The sequence below is a fragment of the Mastacembelus armatus genome, chromosome 7, assembly GCF_900324485.2.
Source record: "Mastacembelus armatus chromosome 7, fMasArm1.2, whole genome shotgun sequence".
NCBI lineage: Eukaryota > Metazoa > Chordata > Actinopteri > Synbranchiformes > Mastacembelidae > Mastacembelus > Mastacembelus armatus.
This window is the reverse complement of record NC_046639.1, coordinates 21076088-21101128: the sequence shown is the minus strand read 5'-3', so window position 1 is coordinate 21101128 and position 25041 is coordinate 21076088. Positions and strand designations below refer to the sequence as shown.

General features: G+C 39.7%; 1 protein-coding gene across 2 annotated transcripts; it reads right to left on the bottom strand.

The window, feature by feature from the left end:
- Positions 1-303: 303 nt before the first annotated feature.
- arhgap4b (Rho GTPase activating protein 4b) lies at positions 304-25041 on the bottom strand. Of its 2 annotated transcripts, XM_026331738.2 has the most exons (25): positions 23991-25041; positions 23333-23407; positions 16873-17223; positions 15516-15687; positions 15273-15435; positions 13610-13672; positions 13352-13525; positions 12959-13087; positions 12407-12628; positions 11451-11552; positions 11122-11307; positions 10901-10985; positions 10674-10701; positions 10307-10403; positions 8979-9039; positions 8749-8826; positions 8013-8141; positions 7158-7263; positions 6839-7066; positions 6217-6272; positions 5844-6015; positions 4953-5066; positions 4621-4728; positions 3570-3672; positions 304-2464 (listed from the first exon to the last, which is right to left on the bottom strand). In XM_026331738.2, exons 3-25 carry the CDS (start codon positions 16940-16942, stop codon positions 2273-2275), a joined length of 2838 nt encoding a protein of 945 aa, XP_026187523.1. In that variant the 5' UTR covers positions 16943-17223; positions 23333-23407; positions 23991-25041; the 3' UTR covers positions 304-2272. The 2 variants fall into 2 exon arrangements, with proteins under 2 accessions (XP_026187523.1, XP_026187522.1); XM_026331737.2 differs by lacking the exon at positions 23991-25041 and having other exon boundaries at positions 23333-23555.

Sequence of the window (25041 nt, the reverse complement as noted above, 5' to 3'; positions counted from 1 at the left end):
GCCAGTTTAGCATCCATAACTAACTTAGTTTGCACAAATTTCACCCCCTGATGGAGCAGCCTGTGGGCTGACTCAGAGTGAATTTGACTGTTTAAGTTTGTCACAGTGCTGACACTGCTCTTTATTGCCTCTTTCAGTGCTCTGGACAACTTAGGGACAGTGATAACTGAATATTGTGCTATTTTAAAATTACTTATTTAAAGCTCTGGCAGTAAGCCCCACAGTGGGAGTGGCAGCTGTGCCCTCCTAGTGCTCCAGAAATACAGTCATTCATGCAGTTTAAATACACTGATAAATCCTTAATCATTCATCACTTTGTCATCTTTATTGTATTCATATTTTTACCACATATACAACTGGACAGAGTAAATTAAGTGACATCAACAAACAGTGATCCAGAATTACAGTTTCCAAAACTGAAACGCAACAGAGGGGATGTAAAAATATTTGAAATGCTCTCAGCGTCAAAGAAATTCTACACCTCACAAAAATCGCAAAAATCCTGAAACAAGCATTTCAAATGGACTTGTGGATGGTGATAGTAGGGCCAGAATGTGTGGATGAATGTGACAAGAGTTTTGATCGTGGCTCCAAAATGTCGCCCATTGCATTCACAGTTTAAACCAGAGGAAGTCACTAAATCTCCTTTGATATAGGGGCTATTTTGGCTGTTGAGGCCCGGGCACAGTTTCCAGCTGAGTCCAGTAAGTCAACCAAAGCCCTGAGTAAAAAAAAAAAAAACAAACAAACAAAAAAAAAACTCTTTCTTATTCCTTCGAAGCCAAACCTGAGTTAGCTTGTCTCTAACTCTGCAGAAGCCCTGAGATTTGGCCTGTGCATAAGGCCATGTATCACATATGAAGGGGAATGTGTTTTCCATTTATGTGTGTGCACTAACACTGCATGCTTCTATAAAATACTGACCTAACTGCTTAGTTTTCCCATCTTACACCTATGGAGCCCCACAGTGTTCAGTACATAGTACATACCCACTTGAATAAGTCATTTCAAATATATAACAATAAAATATAACAATAAAACATTGTACTTTAAAAATAAATTACATAATTTAAGAATTTACACTCAGCTCGTTATTATTAAATGTTAGTTCTTGTTTGCATTTTTATTTCATGAGTCCCTTTTTCATGGATGTATTTTCCCAGTACTTTCATGCTTCTTTAAAGGGCATAATGTCACTTTTCATGACAAAGGTGTAGGCGCTGCCCTCTCACATTTTAGCAAGGTACATGTTCCCTTCTCACCCTAAACTACCAAGCAACTGCTGCCAGATTCTGCTTGTTGGCGAGAGCAACAAAAATACCAAAGCAATTCTGAATGAACTTTTCAGATACTGCTGTTATAAACAAACACAGAATAAAAACTAAAATCTCCTTTTTTTAAATTTAGCTTAACGAAGCTGCACATGCTGGTATAACAGAGATGTTAAAACTAAAGCGGTTTAGCTTCTGCATTTGTGCATTGTGGTTATTCACAGTTTAGAGCACAGCCTGTATTTAGTTAACACGGTGATGTAATGTTGGCATTGTTGCTCTTACTAAGAGATGATATCTGGCTAAATCTGGTAGCAGTTGTTAACCATGTTAATGTTAGCTACACCACCACACCAAATGGCATCACTTGGAAATAAAGAATATACAAAAAAAAAAGAAAAAACAAGTTTTGGGTTATACATTTGTATGACATCCCATAGGCCTATTGAGAATTTTATTTCATTAATTTTGAACACTCTGGGGTTCTATAAACATCTTCCGACATTATTTTTTAAAACATAATAAGTCTGTTCAAGTGAAATGAATGTGAAGATTGAAAGATGTGAAAGCACTCCTAGACACAGGCCCCAGACCAGTTCTGATATTTAAAATAAAGCAAAGATGATATAGAGAGCTGATCTCAGACCTGCCACGAGGGGGCAGCTTAAGTCTTTAATTGTTTTAGATGTAAGTATCATGGAAACCACTTTTAATGGGCAGTCTGGTGATATCACTGGTAATGTCACATCCCTGATTCTCCAAAAGTTGCAAAAGCCTGGAGAATGAAAACAGACCAGAACAAAAAAAAGACCAAAACCAGCTGGAAAACAGACACACTAGACGTACAGTAACACAGCACCAAGACTAGTCGCACTATGAGATGGCAGAGACGCAAATATTATACACGTCAGAAAAATAAATCAAGATCTTCACAAAATGCCTCATCGCCATCAGCGTAATCATTGTCATTGTCATCCTCTCCTCTTTCTCAGTCCACCGGTCTAAAAAGGGCCCCGTCCTCTGAGGCCAAATCCCACTTTTTTGGCAGCAGGGGCAGCTTGAGGAAGAGAGGAAGAAGAAGCAGAGGAAGAGGGAGCAGGAGTGGCTGCCGAGGTGTTGGTGGACAACTGGACAGGAGGCTGGCGTGACAGGAGCTCCTTGAACACAGAGTTCATCTGACGGCTGATCATCTCCTAATAAACATGGAAGACAACATTAACAAACAAACTTACTGTATATATAAAGTGGAAAACACAAAATCTCAATTTCCTCACATTAGAACATGCTTTAATGCTCATTGCTAAACATTCAGATCACTGAATCATTGAAAATACAGTTTGTTGGCAGCTTTTGAAAGATAACTAAAGCGTCTTTCCTTTTCATCACTGTTAAAGGTTTCCGGTGTATTTGTTACAGTAGTCTGAATATTTTATGCACTGTAGTATCGTTTTAAAGTAGATTATTGAAACTGGTGTCTAAGGTTTGCAGTCTTGAAAAAAGCAAAGATTGTGGTTGATACTACAACCATGATTATTATTTTATTATATGTAGCTTTTAAATCCAGACTTTATCCATCTGCATTTAGTTACTCTTACTCCACAAAATTTCAAATACTAATTAAATTGCAATTTTTAAAAAAATCACATTGGTACTAATCTTGTAAACTCATAACAATAAATAAAATCCAGCAATAAACATAAAGAATGTCACAATGCTTTAATAAATTTGCTACTTGATTTTATGTGAATGATTTAACTTAGAGTTAAAATTCTTTGGGGTGAAAACTTCATCAGCAGTTTCAGCAGGTTTAACCAGAACAAAGTGTTGAACCAAATATTTATCAGACAGCTTAATTCAGCAAATCAGCTTATCAAGTAAAGCTAACATGAGCTGCTGGTTGTGTGTAAGTTAAAACAGGACTTCACTGTTAGCTAATCAGATTCAAAAGGCAGTTTACACTATTATCTAAACACCATCAGGGGGCAGTTCCAAGAAGCAGGTTTTTTCGATCAGCCCATGATGCAGTCTTGGGGTTTTAGTTCATCAAGATCATCAGTAAACCTGCGTTTTAGAAGACAGCCTTGATGTGATACTAAAGAAATGTAGTTTCCAACCAAAGATATTACAAAATGCAATTGAGTTTAATGAATTCCAAATATGTAGGTCAGCGGATTGAAGAGTTTGCCAAGAGCCAGGGGCCTCAAGGGGACAATATGTCAGCCAGAAAATGTGCCATTTTTTTGTGGCATTTAATGATTTGACTCAAAAGAACAAAAATGAATAGGGCAAATTACTAACCTTGTCAATTGCTGTTCTGTCTGGCTGACCAAATGGAGGTCTGTCTGGTGGTCTGAGGCTGCCCTGTCGTAAAGTATCCAACGTATGTCTCCTCTCCTGAGACCTGAAAGACAGAAGGTAACAGAGACTAAACAAAATGGAGGATAAGTGGATATAAATATATATAAATATCTTGATAAATGATATTATATTGGTAAATCTGATCAGAATATTTTTTTACACATAGCAGTCTAGACAAAACTCAAGTTTAGGGACTTCATGACATCAAACTGTCCAAATTTCAGTCAAAAATGAAATGCAAACTAGGCTTCCTTATTGCCACTATTCCTCTTTCCCAGACTAATTGGAATTGCCAACACCAGCACAAATATCTGCCCAGTGTTCGTTTCTGCTGATGCTGTGCAAAGGACTGTTTGTACAGGTGACTTTAATAAGCTGGTATTTATGGCATATGATTACCAGTCACACACCTTAATTTTAAACCTGCAATAACACATTTTGGGTCACCTGTGCAAGGTGGAAACAAGCTGTGAATACACTATCAGCTTAAAAAGGCGACAAACATCTTAGCAAACATCCAGTAGACTGATCAATATCATGTTTCTTTCTCCTTTTAGCTCTGACTTTATATCCACAAACCTCAGAGAAAAACAAACAGCAGCAAAATAAACTTTCATTCATCAGCTAGTCACTAACTGAGTTTCTCTTCCATTTGTTGCTGTAGGTTGTGAACAGTGGGTGTTTACAGGTTTCTAAAGGAAAATGATGCAACAAGAGGGAACCAAAACAATAAATGTGTGGGCTGTAAAACCAAAACAGTGAGGTCAAAGACAGTGAACACCAAAATAAAGCAAAGGAGAGCAGTAGTACGGTGATCACTGTCTGTGGTTTCACATACACATAGCCACATTAACCATGCTAACAAAACCATTATATTAATAAGTTGTCTAATATAAATTATGTGAATAATAATGTTTTCTCCGAAAATTTTCATACAGTTGCACAACACATGCATGCAGTAAGCATCGTGTCCGAGGTGTGTGAGTCTTACACTGGCAGGTGTCGTGTGGCAGGGGAGGTTGGCGGCTTTCGACTGGGGCTCCCCTCACTTCCTCTCTGTCTCCCAGGCAACGAAGCACTGTCGCTGTTCACCCGCATCCTGTCAGGACGGACATGGAAGCTTTGTAACTTTGTGTTGTGTGCATTCAGGAGTGGGACTCTGTGTAATAATGTGGAAGTAAGTATTTTTGCCTGTGGGCGTGTATATGTGGATATTGGACTGTCTGCAGTTTGTTGATGTGGATGCATTCATGTTGTATATTTCAGTGTGTATTAAAGTCTGCGTTTATGCGTGTGTGTGTGTGTGTGTGTGTGTGTGTATACCGAGTTGTGTTCTCCATCTGTGGATCTTCTACTGTCAGGTTTCCAGTGCTGCCTCCTCCTCCTCCTCCTCCTCCTCCTCCTCCTCCTCCTTCTTCTCTTTTCCCTCTCTCTGACCTGAGGGAGGAGAAGAAGAGCGAGATATATTAAGCATTTATTTCACTACAGAAAGTACAACCAGTACAAGTTGAAATATGGGATAAAGACTGAGTGACAAAAGAATTGTAGGAGGGAGCAGAAGCAGGAGTAAAAGTGTTATTTGTATTTATTCCTTTCTTGAAAAAATGAGGCAGAACTCTAGATGCAGCAGGTGGACACAATAATGCAAACTCTCTGCAATATAACAATATAATATGCAATATAATGCAATAACTCTACAAAATAGTACATCTGTGAAAATGTTGAGACTGTACTGATATTAATTTATTTATGTCTCTGTATGTTTGGACATGTAACCGTCTCCTGGCTGTTTGGTCATATTTTATGGCATGCAGGTGTGTAAGTGGTGCCTCATATAATTTATTATATTAAAACAAGGATTCCCAAAATGTTTTATGTTATGTTAGTATGTTTTGTAAATTTGTATGCAAAGTTAATTATTTTTGTAATTTAGCCTTGTAATTATCCTGTACCTAAGTGTAATTCCACCAATTCTAGGCTGAAAATTATTAAAATGATATACTATTAAATACATTTGCAACCTCTGATTATAAACAAATCTTGCCAGTCCTCCCACTATAATGACCTTGGTGGTAAACACAGGCAAAGGTTTAAATTAAATTTAATGGGTCAAACCGGGAAACAGGCTTCCGGGATCCATTTAATGGTACAATAAAGTCATCAGGCTGTAGTTCATGGTTCTCAAAGCCTGGCAGAAGCAGAAATGTCACTCACCCATCCAGCACACTGATGTACTTGTGAGGGATGAGACCTTTAACCCCGCCCACTTCTCCTCTCCACCAATCACACGAGGCCTTGCTGTGAAGGATGAGAAGCTCTCCCTGCTTGAATGATAGTTCTGCTGGAGATCTCGCCACGTAGTCGTACAAAGCCACGGCTTCCCACTCTGCACACACATGCACACACACCACAAGATTATCAACGCATCCAAATTTGTCTTTTTTAATTAATCCTATATAAAATCCTTATGAATCATGGCTGCTTGCAAATCAAGATGAAAAGTGGCTATTCAGAATCTAGTTCCCAAAATTTAGGATTATGGTGTGTGTGTGTGTGTGTGTGTGTGTGTGTGTGTGTGTGTACTCACCATCCTCACTTGGCAGATGCTCAGTGTCTCCATCTCCCTCCTCTGTGATTGGTTCACTGCAGACAAGAAGAAAAACAAAAGTCATTGTTCATGTATGTTCCTCCTCTGTCTTCCTCGCAGACCAACTGTAATACCACAGGCTTTCTTCATACAGTACATTTCCTCCTAAATCACAGCTAACGCTTTGTCAGTTGTCTAAACGATATTTACTGTATCGGTGTCAAGAGAACAGACAGACTTACGGATCCCCTAAGAGCTGATTTTGGGGTGTTCTAGTTTTCCATGTACATTGTCAATATGCCATAGACTTGTGTTCAGAGCAATCAGCTTAATAGTATTGAGCAGTTTTTCCACAAAGCATTGTGAGCTGCACAATAATGCCTTTGGCATGGCCTCAAATTCTGTTTCAAGAAGATGGACCATGTAAAAAGAGGCCAATATGGAAACTGCTCTACACATTTGTATTAGAGTATCAGACTCTTAATGATCAACAAACGTCTGCAGCAAAGTTAGGCTGAACCAAAAATAAAATTAAGTCACAACAGTTTGGCCAAGTGCAAAGTGCATTAAAGTCTATTTTTGTACCGAGCCCCTAATCTAACAAAGTGTAATCATCTCTCACCAGTATTCCTGTTCCAGAGTCATGTGCTTCTCGTAGACGGGGCCCGGCAGTTCTGATTGGCTAGGGAATATGATGTCATGTTGGAGGATCATTGTTTTGACGAGGTCATTAACCTGTGGCTGCCTAGCAACAGCATCATCAGAATCTGTGCCCCTCAACAGGCTTGGGCCAAAGCAGACGGCCAAGTTGTAGGGCTGCATCATGTTCTCATCACTGTACTGAGAGACACTGAGACAAACACATAACTTACTTGTTAATTTTGGCCTGAATAAAATAAATAATGTAAGACTATCACAATGTGGGTGATATCATAACTTACTGATTGAGGAAAGCGAAAAGGTAGCGCATCACGATGAGGAGAGGACGTGGGAAGGTGGAAACAATTGCTTTAATCTGGGCAGCTTTCTCTGTCTCTCCCTCAATTTCTGATCATTACAGATAGGACAGAGAAATCACATAATCATAATTTCACCATCAGAGCAGGTTTTACTTCCAATAGCAATTTCAGTTTCTCCAAGCCTGGAGCAGTTAGAAACTTTGTCCAATCACAAATCAACAAAAATCAACTTTAAGAAATGTTGTGACAAGTACTTAAACTTCTAAGGGAATGTGGTTGGGTTGATTTATTCGATGACTGACAGAAAATCTAAGTGCAGTAAACAACCTGCAGACAGGTTTACAACCTTGGTTAGCTGTGCAAATTGTGACTCAGAGCATCTGTACTGAAAAACAGAATTGGGAACTGCCTACAGGAAAAACAAGAAAACGGTGAAGGAGATATCAGTTAACAGAGAGAAATCAACACAGTGAGCACCAAGAGACACAGTAGAAGTTGTACAATCTTGCATCAATAGTATTTGTTCTGGGGGATTTTATAAACAAGCTTCTTTGTGTGCAGTGGTAGCACAGACAGTGTGTAATGCTACACCTGTAGCTTCACAAAGCTAAATCAAAAAGATGACGCTTATTCATGTGGAAGAAAATGTACCCCCAGCCTACTATTGTACATGAGGGTGCGTGAGTGAGCTTAACTGAGGTTGAACAAGCATCTAGAAACGAAATTAGATACAAAAAACAAAGTAACTGAAAGCAGACATGAAAACCCAAGTGTAACCAATTCATGATCTGAAAACAGAAACACACAGATAGAGAAGTTAAACAAGGGGAGACTTACGGACACACTCCAGCAGCTGGGAGTAACTGTCATAGGGGAAGAGGGGAGGCTCAAGGCCCCTGAAGTAAAGCTTTAACACACCAGCCACAGAGTCCAGGTCACACTCACTGTCTGACAGAGGATCCTCTCCTACAGAATTAAACAGGCATTTGAGATGAAATTTGTAATTTGTTACACAATTTAAAATGCTTTTTTTGTTTTGTTTCACAGTTTGTTGTGCTAGGCTTAAATTCAATGGGTGCAGAGCCAGTAACTGAATAGTCATCAAAAACAATAATGAACAAGAGATTTTTTAAGTTTTATTTAGAGGTTTGTCACCATCATTACATACCCCGATTATATTAAGGTCTTTGTCAAGCTAATTCAGCTGTGTCAATACTGCAGCAACAAGGACATGATCCTTCACTGGCTTCCCATCCCCTAATTATGATCATTGCACCAATCTGCAATGCATTATTACAGGGATAGACACATGTTTTGTACACACACTGCATGAGCTCCTATAATGTCTTGAGGATTGTGAAAGGTGAGTTTGGGAGGTTTCATTATTTCCTTCAGATGAATTTTGTCTTTATTATGAAGATCTTTCTAGTTCTAATAAGTAACGTGAATAGCGTGTTAAAACTGAAATAAGGCTATTAATTTTAATTAATTTAATTTAATTTTCCGTTACAGGCAAAGGTTATGCAATTTCAGTGGCTCCACTTCCCCTGTTTTCTGTAGAAGAAACACTTACCTCTCTCAAATGCATCTCTAATGTGGTTAACTTCCCTCTGTGACCCAGGAACTCTGAATATTCCTTCATGGTGGAGGCCTGAAACAAACACACACATAGGCATTCATATGATATTTGCATATTCATAAATGTCTATTACAAATACACAAACAAATACATCCATCTACTCGTTCTCAGTGTCCAATGCTCTCTCAGCCTGGCTTAGTGGTATGTCATAAAGACTGACTCACCGTGAAGGTTTATGAAACGGATACAGCTTTCAACCACCACAGGAATCTGCTGCCCAGAGCTCTGGAGAAGTGAAATGATTAGAGAAGGAGAGAAGAAGAGAGAAAAGAACATTAGAGGCAGAAGGAGACTGCTGCTATAGATGCAAAGAAAATGGGGGAAAATACCCACCATAAACAAGGAAAAATGTATACAGGCAAACCAGCAAATATACAAATATAACTGGCTGCTGACTGAAGTAGACATCAAATGGGTTATTAATCTTCTCATCTAACTCTTAGCAAAAACAAAAATAATGTTTCAAGTTTTTTTTACTGTTATTCCCAAAGCATCAACCTCATCCCTTCAAAAAATCTACAAAAAGTCTGAATGTCTGACAACTAAGTTGAATTTATCCTTGAAGTAATCCAGGAGAAAAAATGTTATGATTGGAAAAAAATAAAGTCAGTACTATGAGTTATGAAAGTCTTTTGGGTCATCAATTAACAATAAACAATAAATGCCTCTGTACGGTTGCAGATGAACATGTAATTGCCAAATAAATGACATTTGAACTAAATTTCATTGTCTAAGATTAAGATAATTTATTGCTGACAGAAAGCTTTGCACTGCAACTTGTTGAGCCGAGTTTGCCGGGCCCCATATACATTTAAGAGCTACACAACGGTTCCTCTGAATCTTTAATTAAATTCCCTCCTATATTTCTGTAGCGCCACTAAAAGTATCCTCAGTAGCAGCTAGAGCCCTGCTCACTTTGGGGAACAGCTTTTATGCAAGATGCAGTCATAAATGTGTTTTGGTACCTGTGTCCGAGACATTCTCCTTCTTCTTCTGCACCAAGCCAAGCACAGCAGGGTAGAGACAGAGAAAAAGCAGAGATGAGAAAAGGGAGAGTGAGAGGTAAAGGGAGTAAAGATTTAGAGGCAGTGGGAAAAAGCACACATAAACACGCACACACACGCTCAATAGAGGAGTCGAGAGAGGAGGCAGCAAAGAGGCCAGTGCATTTTAATCCCTTTCACAAGAGAGGAAGAGATAAAAGGAGGGGATGGACTGAAAGGAGAGAAAGCCAGCATTAAGCTATGAGCATGACCATACACATGAAGGCAGCAGTAAGTACACTGGGGGGATGCAGTTTCAGTGTGTGTATGTGCTGCAAGAAACCCCCCACCCCATTATTCTGCATCAGTGTGACAGGATTTTCTAAATAATTTCCTTTGGAGGGTTGAACAGCAGCGCAGCACAGTGCAGCAAGCAAATAAAGGGGAGGCTGAAACAAGGGTTTAATTCAAAGAGCTTTTGTTAGCGTCTGTGTGTGTCTGAGTGTTACCTGTATGTAGGAGAGTATGTCTGTAGTGAAGAGTGTGTGGCAGAATTGGGAAACAGGTCTGGACTTCCGAACACGCACTGACCGAGCACATTGCATTCTGGGAAATATAATAAATAAAATGCATGATGCCATTTTACATGTGGGTATCAACTCAAGATCTAATGATGCTGGATAACTGCGATGATCAGTTACACTTTCACCCTCCAAGAATCAGCTTTTCTATAAAAAAATATTCTCAAAATGCCATTTTGGTTTAAATTTGGTCCATCTCTTTCCTCTTCCCTTCATCCTCTCTGCTCTCTCCTTGTCTCTGTGCCTCTCTCAGTCATACTGTCTTTATTCTCTGCTGTGTAAAAACACTGTTTACCTGGAAGGGTCACTGTCAACAGCTTCAGCTGGAAGAAAGAGACAAAAAACAAATGAAGTTCTGGGTTTCATGGTCCATGTGCAAAAAAAGTATGAGGGGAGTAGAACTCAACTTCTTCTACTAAATTTGCACAGCAATTTCTGTTAACAGGCCTTTCACTGTTTCACCAGTGGAAACATTAGAAAATCTTTGCCCTGCCATCAGCTAACACTGTAGTACAAGAGTACCTTTCTGTATGGCATCTTGTAGAAGGTCATGTTTGGCTTGAAGTTTGGAGGTCAGAGAACTGCTGATGAGGAACTCCTTCACTTTCTAAGGTAAAATAAAGCATTAAAATGGTAAGTAAATCAACAATACCTAAAAAAACTATAAAAACATCATATGGACCAGTTAAACTTTCCTCAGGAAAGCCAGATGCAATACTGATCAGTCATCTGTGTAAACTCACTGTAAAATAGTAGGTCTCTGTCTCCTGCTGATTGGCTCGACGCTTGGCAAGGGTAAGTTTTGGGGCAGTGCTTCCTCCAGGGGGCTCATGTGATAGGCTGCTTGGCACATCTGGGGAGGGATTACTGTCGCTGTCACACATCGTGTCCAGAAGAGCTGTGAGTGTGGCTTTAAGAGTTTTGCTGATCTGAGAAAGGAAACAAATGTCGGTCAATTCAGTGTCATTTCCCTAGAAATGTTGTCAAAGCAAGGGTCACAGTGTCGCTCACATACACGGACAGACAGACAACTGATCATTATTAAACCAAGCTGTGGGAATATAGAACTGACCTCCTCAGTTTCCAAGGTAACAGCAGTGAGTCGAGACTGAAGCTGCTGGAACCTGGTCTCCAACTCGTACCTCACCTGGCTCTCTGCACTCACCTCACACACCTGAATACACAAGTTACAAAACAAAAAATTAAAAATAAGAAATATATACAACATGCAAAACAAAATAAAATATAACACTACTAGCGAGCTAACAGTTCAAACCAATGGGACATTATTTCAAGGTACAGTTCTTCAAAAATCTGTGATTACATCAGTGGTTGGAGGTCACAGTGAAAACTTCTTTAAGAACACAATTCAATTAAAGAACTAATAATTACAAAGAATTATAATAAGCCACAGGGCCTGTCACAGGATCCCAAACATATGGTGGACATTCAATTTATCATGGTTAAAAGTTTTCCTACTGTCAGTCCTACATAAAACAAATGGCAGTCCTAATGATCTCTAATTAGGACTGTTTCATAAAGATGAAGCCCAAGCAGAAGCATCAGGCCTAGCAGCACTACGCACACTATGAAATACAGATGTAACTGATATCCATCTGTTAGTTACTGTAGCAAACAGTGGTAGATTTATCATTGTATTATTATACGATTCTTTAATTTCACAGAAATAGGAAAAAGTATTAGCTGTAGCCAATTAGCTAATTTACACCCACTCAGATATCTTCTTACACTTTCCACCTGACTCATTTAAAAGTGTGCAAAACAGTCTTAAGTATGCAATGAGTGACAAATTATGAGGCCAAAGCAACATGTCCCAGGGAAACCTGGAGAAGCAGCAATAGCTTCATTTTATGCTGGTTTGTGTTTTCTAATGGCTGTGTGTATCTTATATGAAATAAAAATGACTAACTCAAGTTTGGGAAACATGGCTGACTTGGGTTGCTGCAGTGTAAAACTCCTAAACCAGAAGAAGAACGTATGCATGTTAACATAGGCTCATGACTTCACCTGGTCTCCCTCATGTGGGTGGTAGTTGAATCTAAATGGAAGGCAGAAGGCGGCGTCGTGTTGCTGTAACAGCCCATCTCTGTCTCCACCCTGGTCCAGGGCCGTCACAGCAGCTTCCAGCTGCTTAAGCCCCATTTCCTCTGTCTTCTGGATGCGCCACCTGCTGGCCAGGTAGCACTTCATCATTGTCTCCACAGACAGGTGGAAACCAAGGTCGCAGCACTGCCAAGATCAAAGAAGGGAGACAAAGAGGACAAGGAGGATAGGAAGAAAGAATCAGGGAGAAAAAGGGATGGAGGAAGGCAGAAGGGATGATGGCAATAATGAAGCAGGAGAGAAAAAACATGAAACAAGAGGTGAAGAAAGAAATAAAAAATAATGTGGTTGTTGTGGTGAAGTTGCAATAAAGGGCAGTGGGTCCAGAATACTATTCATTTTTTTGCTGCATAATATCTCAGCTTTTCTTCAGAACATAAGAGGAAAGAGTGGCACAAAATGGTAGCTCAAAACCACTGAAGTCTTACACACAAACAAACACAAATTGCTTCTTACATCGATAAGAGTGCTGACATCCTGCAGGTAGTACTTGTTCATGGCTGCATTGGCTGCTGCTAGATTCAGCAAGTAGTCATTACGAGCCTTGGTACACTTCAGCTGGGTCTCCTGCACTCTGCCATGCCTCTGCGTGCGCGCGCACACACACACACACACACACACACACACACACACACACACACACACACACAGAAACAAAAAAGGGAAGATGGCATACATAAAAACACAAAACTACATGTGCTAAAAGGCAATGCTTTGTGGTATCATGTTCCAGTGGCAATCACACACTGTACCCCATCACAGTCAGACAGAACAAGAAGAGGAAATGGTTTGTTCCGTTGAAAACCCACTCAAAGACTTCTGGTGACAGGTTCTCACTTTCACACTCACCTTCTCCATCAGTCTCTCCATCTTCTTCATAGAACTCCGCCTCTGCCCTCCCGATTGGCCAAGGCCGAGCTCAGCTGACTTGCCAGTGTGTCTCTCCTCCAACCGCTCGGCTTCCTTCAGCTTCCCCTCGGCTATGAGACAGTCTGTGTGGTACTGGTTGTATGTCTTCAGAGCCTTCATTACCACACAGTTAAAATAAGCACTGTCACAAATCTCATTATTGCATTAATGCAATATTTTGTACAGTAAAGTTCCCACCGTCTGCAGTTCAGTGGTGACTTTTAGTAACTCATCCTGCATCTGGATTCCAACTTCTTTGCTCTGCAAATTACAGAAATAAATTATTAGCCAAAAACATTCAGCTCTTTATCCTTTGTAAGAGTTACCTTAAAAGAACAGTATGACTTTTTTCAAAATACACTTTTTCTGCTGAGAGCTGAGAGCCTAGCTGCGAAAAATGACACCACTAATATATGATATGTGATTTTACTGCCTGCAGGCAATCAGCTTCGTTTCTATATGTTAACTTCCCATTAAACCACAGCTTGACAATTTACGTTAAAGTTTTTGTAGAGATTAAACAAGATACAATGTGTTAGACACGTTTGTTTTGATCCCTTGGACAGAGCCTAGTTACCATGTGCCTGCTAGCATTATATTTAGCACACAAACATAAGAGTGGTATCAATTAATAATGCCCAGTATTTTTTAATTTAAAATGAACCTATTCAAAACAAGCTAAACAATCTAAATAATTAACAGTAGTAATGAATAATTGTGCAATTGTGCTCAGCTACTTTTTAAGAATGATTTCCTGGTGGAAAAATAATACCTTATTTTTATTCTAATTTAGCAATATAACTTGTTATTTAGCAAATTTGCATAGTACTGCTTTGATGGTAGTAATAACAAATTCAATATACTGCCAACAGTGAATTTAGAAACGCTAAAAGTGTCTTGCTCTGCTTGGCACCAGGCCTAACAGCACCTCTTAGTTCTCTAAAATGAGTGCAGGAGCTTAATTGAAATTCTGCTCACTTTTTAACTCCGAGAAGGTACAGAGAGTGTGTCTGACAACCAGTAATTTGAGCAGGATGAGACTGTGTACTTAAAATGAATGAGAGTGTAGATGTCACTGTGGTACCAAGACAGATAACAGGACATTAAGGGGGATTTATATGAACACTTTCATTGTGTTCAGTATGGGTTAACTTTAAGTGCTTATCTGGTGAGTGTGTTCATTTTTCAATGCTGGCAACTATGAGTGTTGTGCAATATTACCAAATAAATCTGCCAACAGTGAAAATGTTCCATCTTTATGAATGTTTGCACTGAGTCTTCGGCTTAATTTTCTTACAGGACACAGAGCTGACAGAGTGGAGGGATTTTAATTGGTCTGGTTAATGTGCTTTGTTCCCAGTACTGACAGCTTACAGTAAATCATGTCTGTGACAAGTGAATTATTAAAGAAAATAACTGTTTCTCTCAGTAATGAAAATTTTTCTTACTGGTAGCACACACTGTCAGTTTTTTTTATACGTCACTACATATAATACAGTAGCCCTAAGTTTGACCTTGAGTCAGTTCTGCAAAATTTCTTTGCCATTAACAATGGACAGTTTTTCAGCAACTTTCACCTTTGTTTTCACTGTGAGTGAGACACAATTACTGTAATGATAAAAGTGCTGAAATAAATAACACCCGAAGAAATAACTGATGACCTAAAAAATAAGATGTAAGATGGCAAAACTAGGATGCTAGAGCTGTACCTGTCACATTCAATATGTGTAGAAAGTCTGTATACATCCATTGCACACTCTTACCTATTTGCATTGTGGGTTAACCTCTCAGTCTAGTCCCACATGTGTCCGGTGCGTTTGTTTCTGCATACGTGTCTTTACACCACTCATCCTGCACTCACCCTTTTGTGCAGACGGTTTGTATCCTCTGTGGTGTGTGCCAGCCGCTGTGTGAGTGTGTTGCAGCAGGTGTCACCCAGTGCAGCATGTTCCCGGCTCTCCAGACGAGTCTGAGTCAGCAAAACAGACCAGACCTGACACACAGACTGACCCCATTGCTCCTTCCTGGAGAAAAAAAAAAAACATATGTAACATATGGCAAAAATAAAACACGAATGTGCACTCACAATACTGTACAGACATACTTCTTAGTCTTGTGGGTGAACCTCTCAGTGAGTTTGTCAAGGGCACGTGCATATTCTGCCTCAATGTCGCCTCGACGCCGGAGAAACTCGGAGAGATCGGAGAGCTGCTGCTGTTTTACGTCCACCTGAGAATCTAAAATCTTTATCTGGTCTGTCAGCTGGGCCCGCAGGTCTGACACACACATAGACCAAGACAGACAGGAGGGGAGAAAGACATTAAATACATGTTTAGAATTCTAGGCATGTACCCATGTGCAAATACAGAGTATGGCATGCATGTACATGGAGGTCTGATTTTATGCAACAAGTGAAACAGCCCTCATATGTTGTCACATGAAGTTAATGATGTGCACATGGACAGTCAATATATAACTTTTAGACCAATGGTGGACTTCATTATTGTATAAGGAATAGTTCATTCACACAATAATTGAATCAATATGAAATTAGATAATGTATAATGAAGTCTTCTGTAATCACCCATTTTACCTGAATATTCTCCACACAGGGAAACAATTCAAATCTTAAGTGATAAGATGTAATTTGGGGGTGACTACCTCTGTTCTGCAGTGTAATTTAACAGCAACATATAGATTATTACACACAGCTGACTTGTAATAACCCAACATAATCTTCTAAGACACATGCGCTCGTATACAACCGCAGCTAAGCCACCAGCTGTGTGGCCCGGTGCTGCCCTTTGGTTTGAAAAGACCAATACAAACATAATTCTCTCAAATAACACAGTCTTCCCCCTTTGCTCTCTCACTCCTCTCTTTTTCTTCTCTTACCCCCAAACAACCCCCCCCATCAACACCGCCTGTTCTCTCGTTTCTCTCTTTACTCTTTTTCTCTGTCTCTGTGTGAGTACACAGCCCTGGGCTGACTGGATGTGAGGAGACAGCATCACTAATACTGGCTATAAATACACCCTTGTAGTACAGTACAGAGAGCCAGCCAGGCAGCCACGGCACATAACACACACACATCAAGCTCGTGTTTTCTCTGTGATTAAAACCTCCTTTACAGGCTGAAACTATTTCCTGATCTATTGATAATTCGACTATTGGGAAAATCAGGGTGGTTTGCCTACAAATTCTAAATAAAAGTGATTTCATCGAATTTTCACAATGTGGGCATTTTTACGTATGCACCAATACATTTATAGTGTATGGCTGGATGGCAGTGAAACGCACAGGCATGAATGCACATGAGCAATGTTATATGCAATCAGTCATGCAAGTAAGTGCACATGCACAAACAGAGAAACACATGGTACAAGCACATGGTACTCTCTCTCTACACACATACATACACACAAACACACACACACACACCTGTATATAGAATGACTTACCTTTCATCTGCGATTCATACTCAGCCAGACTCCCCTTCTCCTTCCTCAGTTTTACATGTGATGTCATCATATTTGACGCTTGACCTTTGCTTGTCCTTACTTCTTAAAGCCTGATTCTGGTCGTAGCCTCAGAGTCTCCCCTCCTAAAACCTTTTAACCTCAGCGCCTTTTCGGGCTTTCTAGTCTCTGACCTTTCACCCCTGACCCCTTGGCCTTGCTGTTCTACAGCTGGAAGCTGCGTTTTGGCATCAGTGTCGATTGGCTGCACTTGGCGGGGACGTCAGTCGGGTCGATGTGTCCATGGAATCCCCTGGGTTTCTGATATGAATGCTGATCCATAGGTGCACACGCCTGAGCAGTGGGAAAATACAGAGGATAACGGTTAGAGAAGAAATGGCTCTGGATGACAAAAGACAGATTTATTGGAACCAGAATAAAAGAAAGAAAGAGTCAGGGTAAGAGGACAAATGAGGCCAGTGTGATAAGACAGAAAGGGACAGTGACACCAGAGAGAGAGATTTAATAGGAAGGACAGCGAAATGGGGCAGACCACAGAATGGACAGTAAGAAAGCAGAGAGATGAGGCTGTGAAGAAGGACGGAAGAAGGATGGGGGATGGGAAGATGAGAGGTGATGAATAACAGTAGTAATGAAGGACATTCAGTGCCTTGAGGACAAGGGTTCAGGCTGTCTAAATAGGTAACAGTCAAATACACAAGTAAATGTTTCTAACATACTATACCAAGCCAAACAAGAAAAGGTCAAATATACAAATCTAGATTCACATTAAATAAATGCTGTTGGTTCTTCTGTGGCTCCAAAGTGAGATTCAATCAGTTTAAAAAAATAAACCTTGTAATGTCTTTGGGATTATCTGCCACTGGTGCTCTGGACTGTTATTGACATCTTGTGTTTCAGTGATTTCCTCAATGTTACTCATGATAGAAACGCAGGACTTTCCCAAATGATGTAATGTATTCAACTACACTTCTGAGAAACAAGGTTTTTTCCATCAGCTTGGTGTAGTGGATGGGTCTATGATACTTGTCAGCATTGCTCAGTTCAAAATGCTTTTTGCAGCACACCATGCACGACAAAAGTTGTCCACAATTGATGAATAATTTAAAATTTTGCTCATTTAACCTGCAGAATGTCAGTCTGTCACGGTCAAGCTCTGTGATTCTTACTAAATCATCATGAGGGCATTTTTGTTTTTACAGTGTGTCAAGACAAAACATAACTGGATACAAAGTCAAAGTTATTAGATGCAAATTTGTGTTGGGCAGTGCAAATTTATGCCAAGATGTGTTTGTGTAAGTTCAGAATATTTCAACTTGACAAAAAGAAAGATAAACTTCACTTCAGGATCATCAGTTTAAAGGCATGGTTATTTATCAGGCAGAGAGGAAATACTGAAATGATGCATCAAGATGCATTATGGGAAGTATAGGAACTGATACTTTTGTTATCTCGCTCTGTGCTGCGTTGACTCAGTCAGCTTTATAGAAGGGGAATCCTAGCTCACTGAGCTGAATGCTGATGAAACAGAAGCTTCTTTGCAGAATACAAATCTGCACTATTGTCGAGGCAGAGGATCCAGTTTGTCTAAATTTAAAAGGTTTAATAAATTAGTCCTATGCCACATGCACAACTAAGTGCTTGCATTGCAATAACCAGTAAACTTTTCTGAAAAGATGCGTTCTCACACAGCTTATCTTGCTCTGAACTCTCTTACAGACAAGTAAGGACACACACATAGTGTGTATAAAGAGGCAACTTCATTTCCCACATCCTGTGTCAGTTTCTCAGCAGGTTTCACTGCAATGACTGCTGCTTCCACTGGAAACACTGTTCCTCATTTAGCCTCAAGCACTAATTTGGGTTTGAGTACAACTCAAAACAGTAACTGAAGCAAAACAGAAACCAGAAAAGCATACTCAAACTCTAATGTGATTTAGTGTGGTCCTTCTGCTGATTTAGCGTGGTCTCCTGTAAGCTACTGCACAATAGTGTGGGAAAATATTTGAATGCAGGCTTGAAAGCATGAGTGTATTGTTTCAAAGAATTGTACAATTCATTAATACAATCAAAAGTACACATGGTAATTGTCTGATGTGTCGTATGTCATACCCTGTTCTCATCAATAAAGCCTATAACTCATGATTTAGTAAGTGCTTAGGCCTGTGCTTTCATTTCCTCTTTCAAAGCTGCACAGTGGATGTGATCCAGACACACTTTAAGTAACCGTTTCTGACAGAACTAGAGTAAATGGAGAAGTACAAAAAATGAGCGCAAAGAAATTCCTGCAAATGAGACTGCAAGGGCCCGGAGACCTTGGAGGCTCAAGAGGCCTTCATCAGTGTGCAAACTTAATCTGCTCAGAACAAAGCCAATGTAAATTATATGAGAAAAAGAGAGGAGGGGTTATAGAAGATTCAAAAAAGGAGCACAGAAAGGGTAGCAAGGACAAAAAGATCAAGGTTCATGAGGGAAAGTGTTTTTTACATAAAGTCAAGGTCACTGAAAGAAGGAGGTTATGTGGTGTGAACAGAAACTAGATGGAAGAAAAGAGAGATACATGTGCTGCAGTGTGATAGATCCCTATTACCACTAAGGGGATTTTCTGCTAATTTCTTCTGAAGAAAAAAAATGAAGCATTGAGCAGAAGTAACGCAGGATACGAGAAGGATATTATGTCTGATGTTAGGGCTGATAGATTATGGGGATTTCCTAGCATTGCTGGAAGTTGACCATGATCTGGTACATTGACTCTGAATCTATACAGAACTCTGAACAGAATCTTAGGTCACATTTCTTCCATAAATCTATCCTATTTTTTTCAGTTCTTACAGCTGCACTGTCTCTTCACAGCTGCCTTTTACAATATATCCCTTATCCCTGTTAACTGTGGGACAAAGCCAAACCATTGCTAATGCAGCACAAAATGTCCAAAAGACTAGGACCAGGACCCTTAGCCAGATTATCTCACATCCTGAAAAGTTGACTTTTGGCAAACGTTCAGTTTCCACTGATCTTTAACTGCATTTATAGGAATTGAAAGATTTGTCTTGAACAGCACAATGTGATCACAGATAAGCAATGAAATGTTAAAAGGAGGCATAAGAGTGTCAAACATGATCTTATGCTAATGTCATCTGTCAGATGTGCTACAACTGTAAGAACACAAGTCAGGTAGAGTCAGGAGAGATACTCATCTGTGTGACAGACTGATTGGAGAGGCTCTTATCACCACAGACACATTTGGCAAAGGAGAGGTTATTGCAATTTATACTGCAGGAGGAAGCAGTCAGATTAAAAAACAGCTGGCAGAGTAGAATCAAAGAGATCTTACTCACACTCTGTTTGTCATATTGCTGAACATAAAATGACTTGAAACAATGAAATATACGAGAGAGAGAAGCATTTCAGAATGATTCATATCACAAGTGCACCCTGTTACCTTTGGAAGTTGGTTGTAGGTGTAGTGCTGACATGAAGTGTAATGAAATTAGCCCAAACAATCAACAACACGCATGACCTGTGTTGCCCTGTCACAGCTTACAGCAGTTTGTGTTCTCCAGATCTTGTTTCAGCAGGTGATTAAAATGCTGGAAGAACAGCTGCCGGTCTCCCCTGTGTATTGCCTGTTTATTCTTTCCTTATTATTTGGATGGTGTCTGTCTATTATGGTGCAGGTGTATCCAATGAAAGCTTACTGAATTAAAGGGGAACACTTGAGTTTAGGCCTTAAAATTCATTTAATCGTCATGAGAAGTAGACAGCAGGACCTATGAAAGATGCTGTCAAGTTGCACTATAGGAAATGTAGTCTTTTAAAGAGCTACCCATTCGAAAGATTGAAAATGATGATATCTTTGACCACAACCAGTCTCAACTGCAAAAAAATGCAATACTATATTATTGCAGCGTCCTTTTAAAGTGATCATATTTAACTTTTACTGAACAATGGTCACGGTGGACCCAGTTAAGTACAGGATAATGTGAATTCTGTATTGTCAGCTATCCAGCAATAACTATCTAAATTTTGCTAACATTAACGAGCATTAACCGCAAAAAGCGACTGAGCATAACAGACCAAGTAGGGAAAAAAACATTGACTGTGTTGAATTGAGTGACAGTGAGTTTTATCACTGATGATTTCAAATTTAAATTTATAAGAGCAAGTTTTATTTTTACTTTCACTACCTAGTCTAGCTTTCAGGTAAAGTCTAAGCTGAATGAATGAAACATCAGCCCATTCAGTGGCTGCTAGTTACAAAATCACATCCTAACAAACTGTACTACAACAGGTAAAGTGCCCTCTTACTGGCTCTGGCCTCAGGTGTCATCTAGAGTGTGTCATGGGATTTAGGGCAGTGCACGATTAGCTATGCAAAGTAGCAAAATCCAAATTCAACATATCACTTACAAAGTTTTCTTTCTGTCACAGTCACTGAACATTCTCATATATCCTCCTCGACTACTCTTTGTGCAGCCTCTGGTGTAACAAACAGGAAACCATATCATAGTATGCTGCCACACATTTTTACTCATGCACCAAGTGTAGAAGTTTACTCCACTCAAAGGTGGCCATCACTGACGAAGTATCAAGCATATAGTAAAAGGATATAGATTTGTACAAGTGTGAAAATGAAAAGTACTTGTCAGCAGCATAGTAAGCATATAATACACACTGTATAAGGTGCCTTTCAGATTTTGGCATGGTACTTAACTGCAATTAGACCAAGCTGTAAAAATAAAGCCAAAGGGCACAGAAAAATCTCCACTGCTGTCTACATTTCTCAAGTGCTGCCATGGCTGAGTTTTATGAAGAGGATCCTTTACAGGTAATGTTTGTGTTATGCATACCTGTAGGTCTTGCCAGAGGGCAAAAATGGGAAACAGATGACCAAATAGTGAAATGAAAACAGTTCCTGACAGCTGGGCACTGTGAAGGACTAGAGGCTGTTAGGCTGCCCACATCTGCTCCTCAAACCCTCATGAAACATCCACTTCACCACCAGCATTTTCCTTAGAACTTTCTATGACAGAGCTAATTAGAAGTCAGCGTTGGTTTGGCTGAACTAGTTTCTGCCACACTAGATGTAGGATGAATTAAATCTAGATAAATCCCACTTTTTATAGTGAAATTTACTCAAACTTAAGTGCATTACTTCAACTTGACTGTACTGAGCTTTAGTTAGTATAGAAATTATATTCAACAAGTAAATCATTATGCATTATCATAGATTAAGTTAGTGTACTAGCCTGTGGAAAGTAAGTAAAAGTAGCCCTCCTTTTATGAGGTACAGCAATTGGGTGATGCTTACAATGTGTTATTCAGAAATACGCCTTTCTGCATAATAAAAACTTTCACTTTAGTTACTCTGAGTATATTTTGTTGATAATTCTTACATTTCTGTTTACTGAAATTCTTCTTCCAGCACCATCACAAATATTGCTAAGTAATTGTAAATATGGCTGATAAAAATGAAGAATGAAATGTTCAAGTCCTTGTAATGTCACATTTTTTTAAATGATGTTGCCCACCACAACCTGACACAGTGGATTAGATCAGACGTTTTATGCATGTGCCAGTGCACCAAATGAAATTTATAATTTGTCATATGTTCTCCAGGTCAGGGACATGCATCTTGAAGCAGGCTAGCTTTTTATATACCAGACTTTTTTGAGCGCAATGAGTGTGAGTTGCGTTGCTATAATTAAAAAACCAACAAGTGAGTGCAAGACATTAGAGACTTATAACAGTACCATAACCATAGTGCACATGAAAAACTGCTCCGGATGCTGAAACTAGATTTCCTTCTAGGGTTAAGTAAACTTCACTTCATCAAGTTAAAAAATGTCTCCTTACTCCTTAATCCAGGCTGCCCTGTCACATTAACTTCATAATCTTTGTTCTTAGACCATAAACCTACAGCACAAAGGGGGTGCCTCTGAACAGTCTGCTTAATTCATCATATCCATCATATAACAACAGAATGTGAATGAAGTGGTAATAGTGTAGGTGATAAGTAGAGAGGGGGTGGTTAATGTCCGATTGCTCTAACAGCAAAGGAGAGTTGAGTTATATTTACAGTGACTGTAAATCACCCACATATGGTTAAGGCAGCGTAGCATTGCTCCACACAATAGCCACATAAACACCTCAGCATAATTACACAAGCATGTAAACACACAGACACACACAGAGCATCAACACAGAAAATGGTGCACACATATTACATAATTTATATCCCTAACAGTCAAGAGCCTACATCCACTTGTCCACTCTGAAAACCCCAAGTGAATACAGTGTCCCTTTAAAACACTAAACTATATATAAACACAGACATATTCACTTTAGTCACGCATGTATACAAGCAAGCATGCACGCACACACACGCACATATTTATATTTACACACACATGGGTTGTTATTGGGTGACAGCTATACATACCTCACTTTGTGGTCCTCTTCTGTCTCTTTCTATCTGTTCCTCCGCTCTCCTCCTCCTTTTCTGATCCCTCGTTCTCTGTATCACACACACATAGAGAGCACTGTGTTTGAATCTGACAGATTTCTCTCAGCTCAATTCCCTCCCCTCTCGCTCTCTCTCATTTCTCAGGCACACGCTCAAAAACAGCCCTCCCTTTTTTCTTTCTTCCCCCTCCTGCCAAATATGCCAAATATCCTCCCCTCTTGCTTTCTCTCACTGGCACCAGAGCTGCCTCTCTCCTCCCATTCCCTCCCTCTCTGCCTTGTGAAGCAGTGTGAAAGCCACAATCCAAGCCACACCTCCCGCACTCTCCTCTCCGGGCGGCTATAAATACCGCTGCTGCTATGAATATACCGTCTTTCTCCCTCAGCATCCCTCACTCCCACTCTCTCTCCCTCCATCCATCCCTCCCTTTCCTGCACTGCCCTCCCTCCATCCATCGCTCCATCCCTCCAACCCTTTCTCTCTTAAAAGGTGTTTTTTTTTCTGATGACCTTGTATTATTCGCCCTTACACCATCACATGACATCCTTTCTTTTCACACACATGCAAAACACAAGCATTTGCTTGCATACATACACACATGCTTCATGGAGTCCTAAAGCAGCTACATACTTACACACACAAAGACCCACAGATGCGAATAAACATAACCACAGACAACACTGTTTCATGCGACCTGTCTCCTATGCTTCCTGTCGGTTGTGCCGGATGTGGTGCATTTTTCCTCCTGACAGCTGAGAAAAACACACTCTGATCAAGAGATACACATTGACAGCAGATCACGTTATACTTCACACATTTATTATGCTTGCATGATTAATTCCTTTAACACCTGCTCAAAAATGAGTCAATTTATATGTAGTTATAGATAATAGATGTACCTGTCAGTATGTACAATTTAATAAACCTCCACTAAATGTACTACATTATAAAGCTGAATAAAAGATGAGCAAATGAGTTGTTTCTCTAACACTATGATTGTTTAATCACATTGAATGCAGAGTAGTAAACCTGATGCATAATTAATCAATCAAAGATAAAAGTTGGGGTATTACTCTATTTTCAGCCTTTTTTTTCAATGTACACATATAGAACAGTCAGCATGTCAGGTTAAGTTACCAGATTAAAGAAAATGATGGGAAAGACTGTACACTTATAGTACAGTAGGTATCGCAGACATTAGGCAGCATCATGTCTTTGCTCTTTCTCAGTGCCAGCAATATTATCTGGGAATGAGGTTACTAACATCTGGTGCAAGCACGTTATGTGCACCAAGGGTACACTTAAACAGAATCAAATCTTCGCCCGCAGGCTATATAGTATGTCACGGACGTAATTAATCCTTGGATTGCACCACCACTCCCGCACTATAACTTTGCACATGAAACCATCAAAAAATATGAACAGCACAAAGACAGATGAAGAATTCATCCTGTTTCAAAACCACTGAAAATACACTGTCTTTCTGCTGATCATGCCCCTTTGATGCTCGCAGTTATAGACTACCACAAGGTGCCTATATGTGACCATATAAGGTAGTACAGCTCTGAGCAATGTCTTCTAGGTTTCTGTTGGCTTTTTTGTTGTCATGTGTCACCTTTTGTCTCTGTTATTTTGTAGGAGATTGCTAAATGCAACATTGCTACTTGGATCATTAAAATGTCATT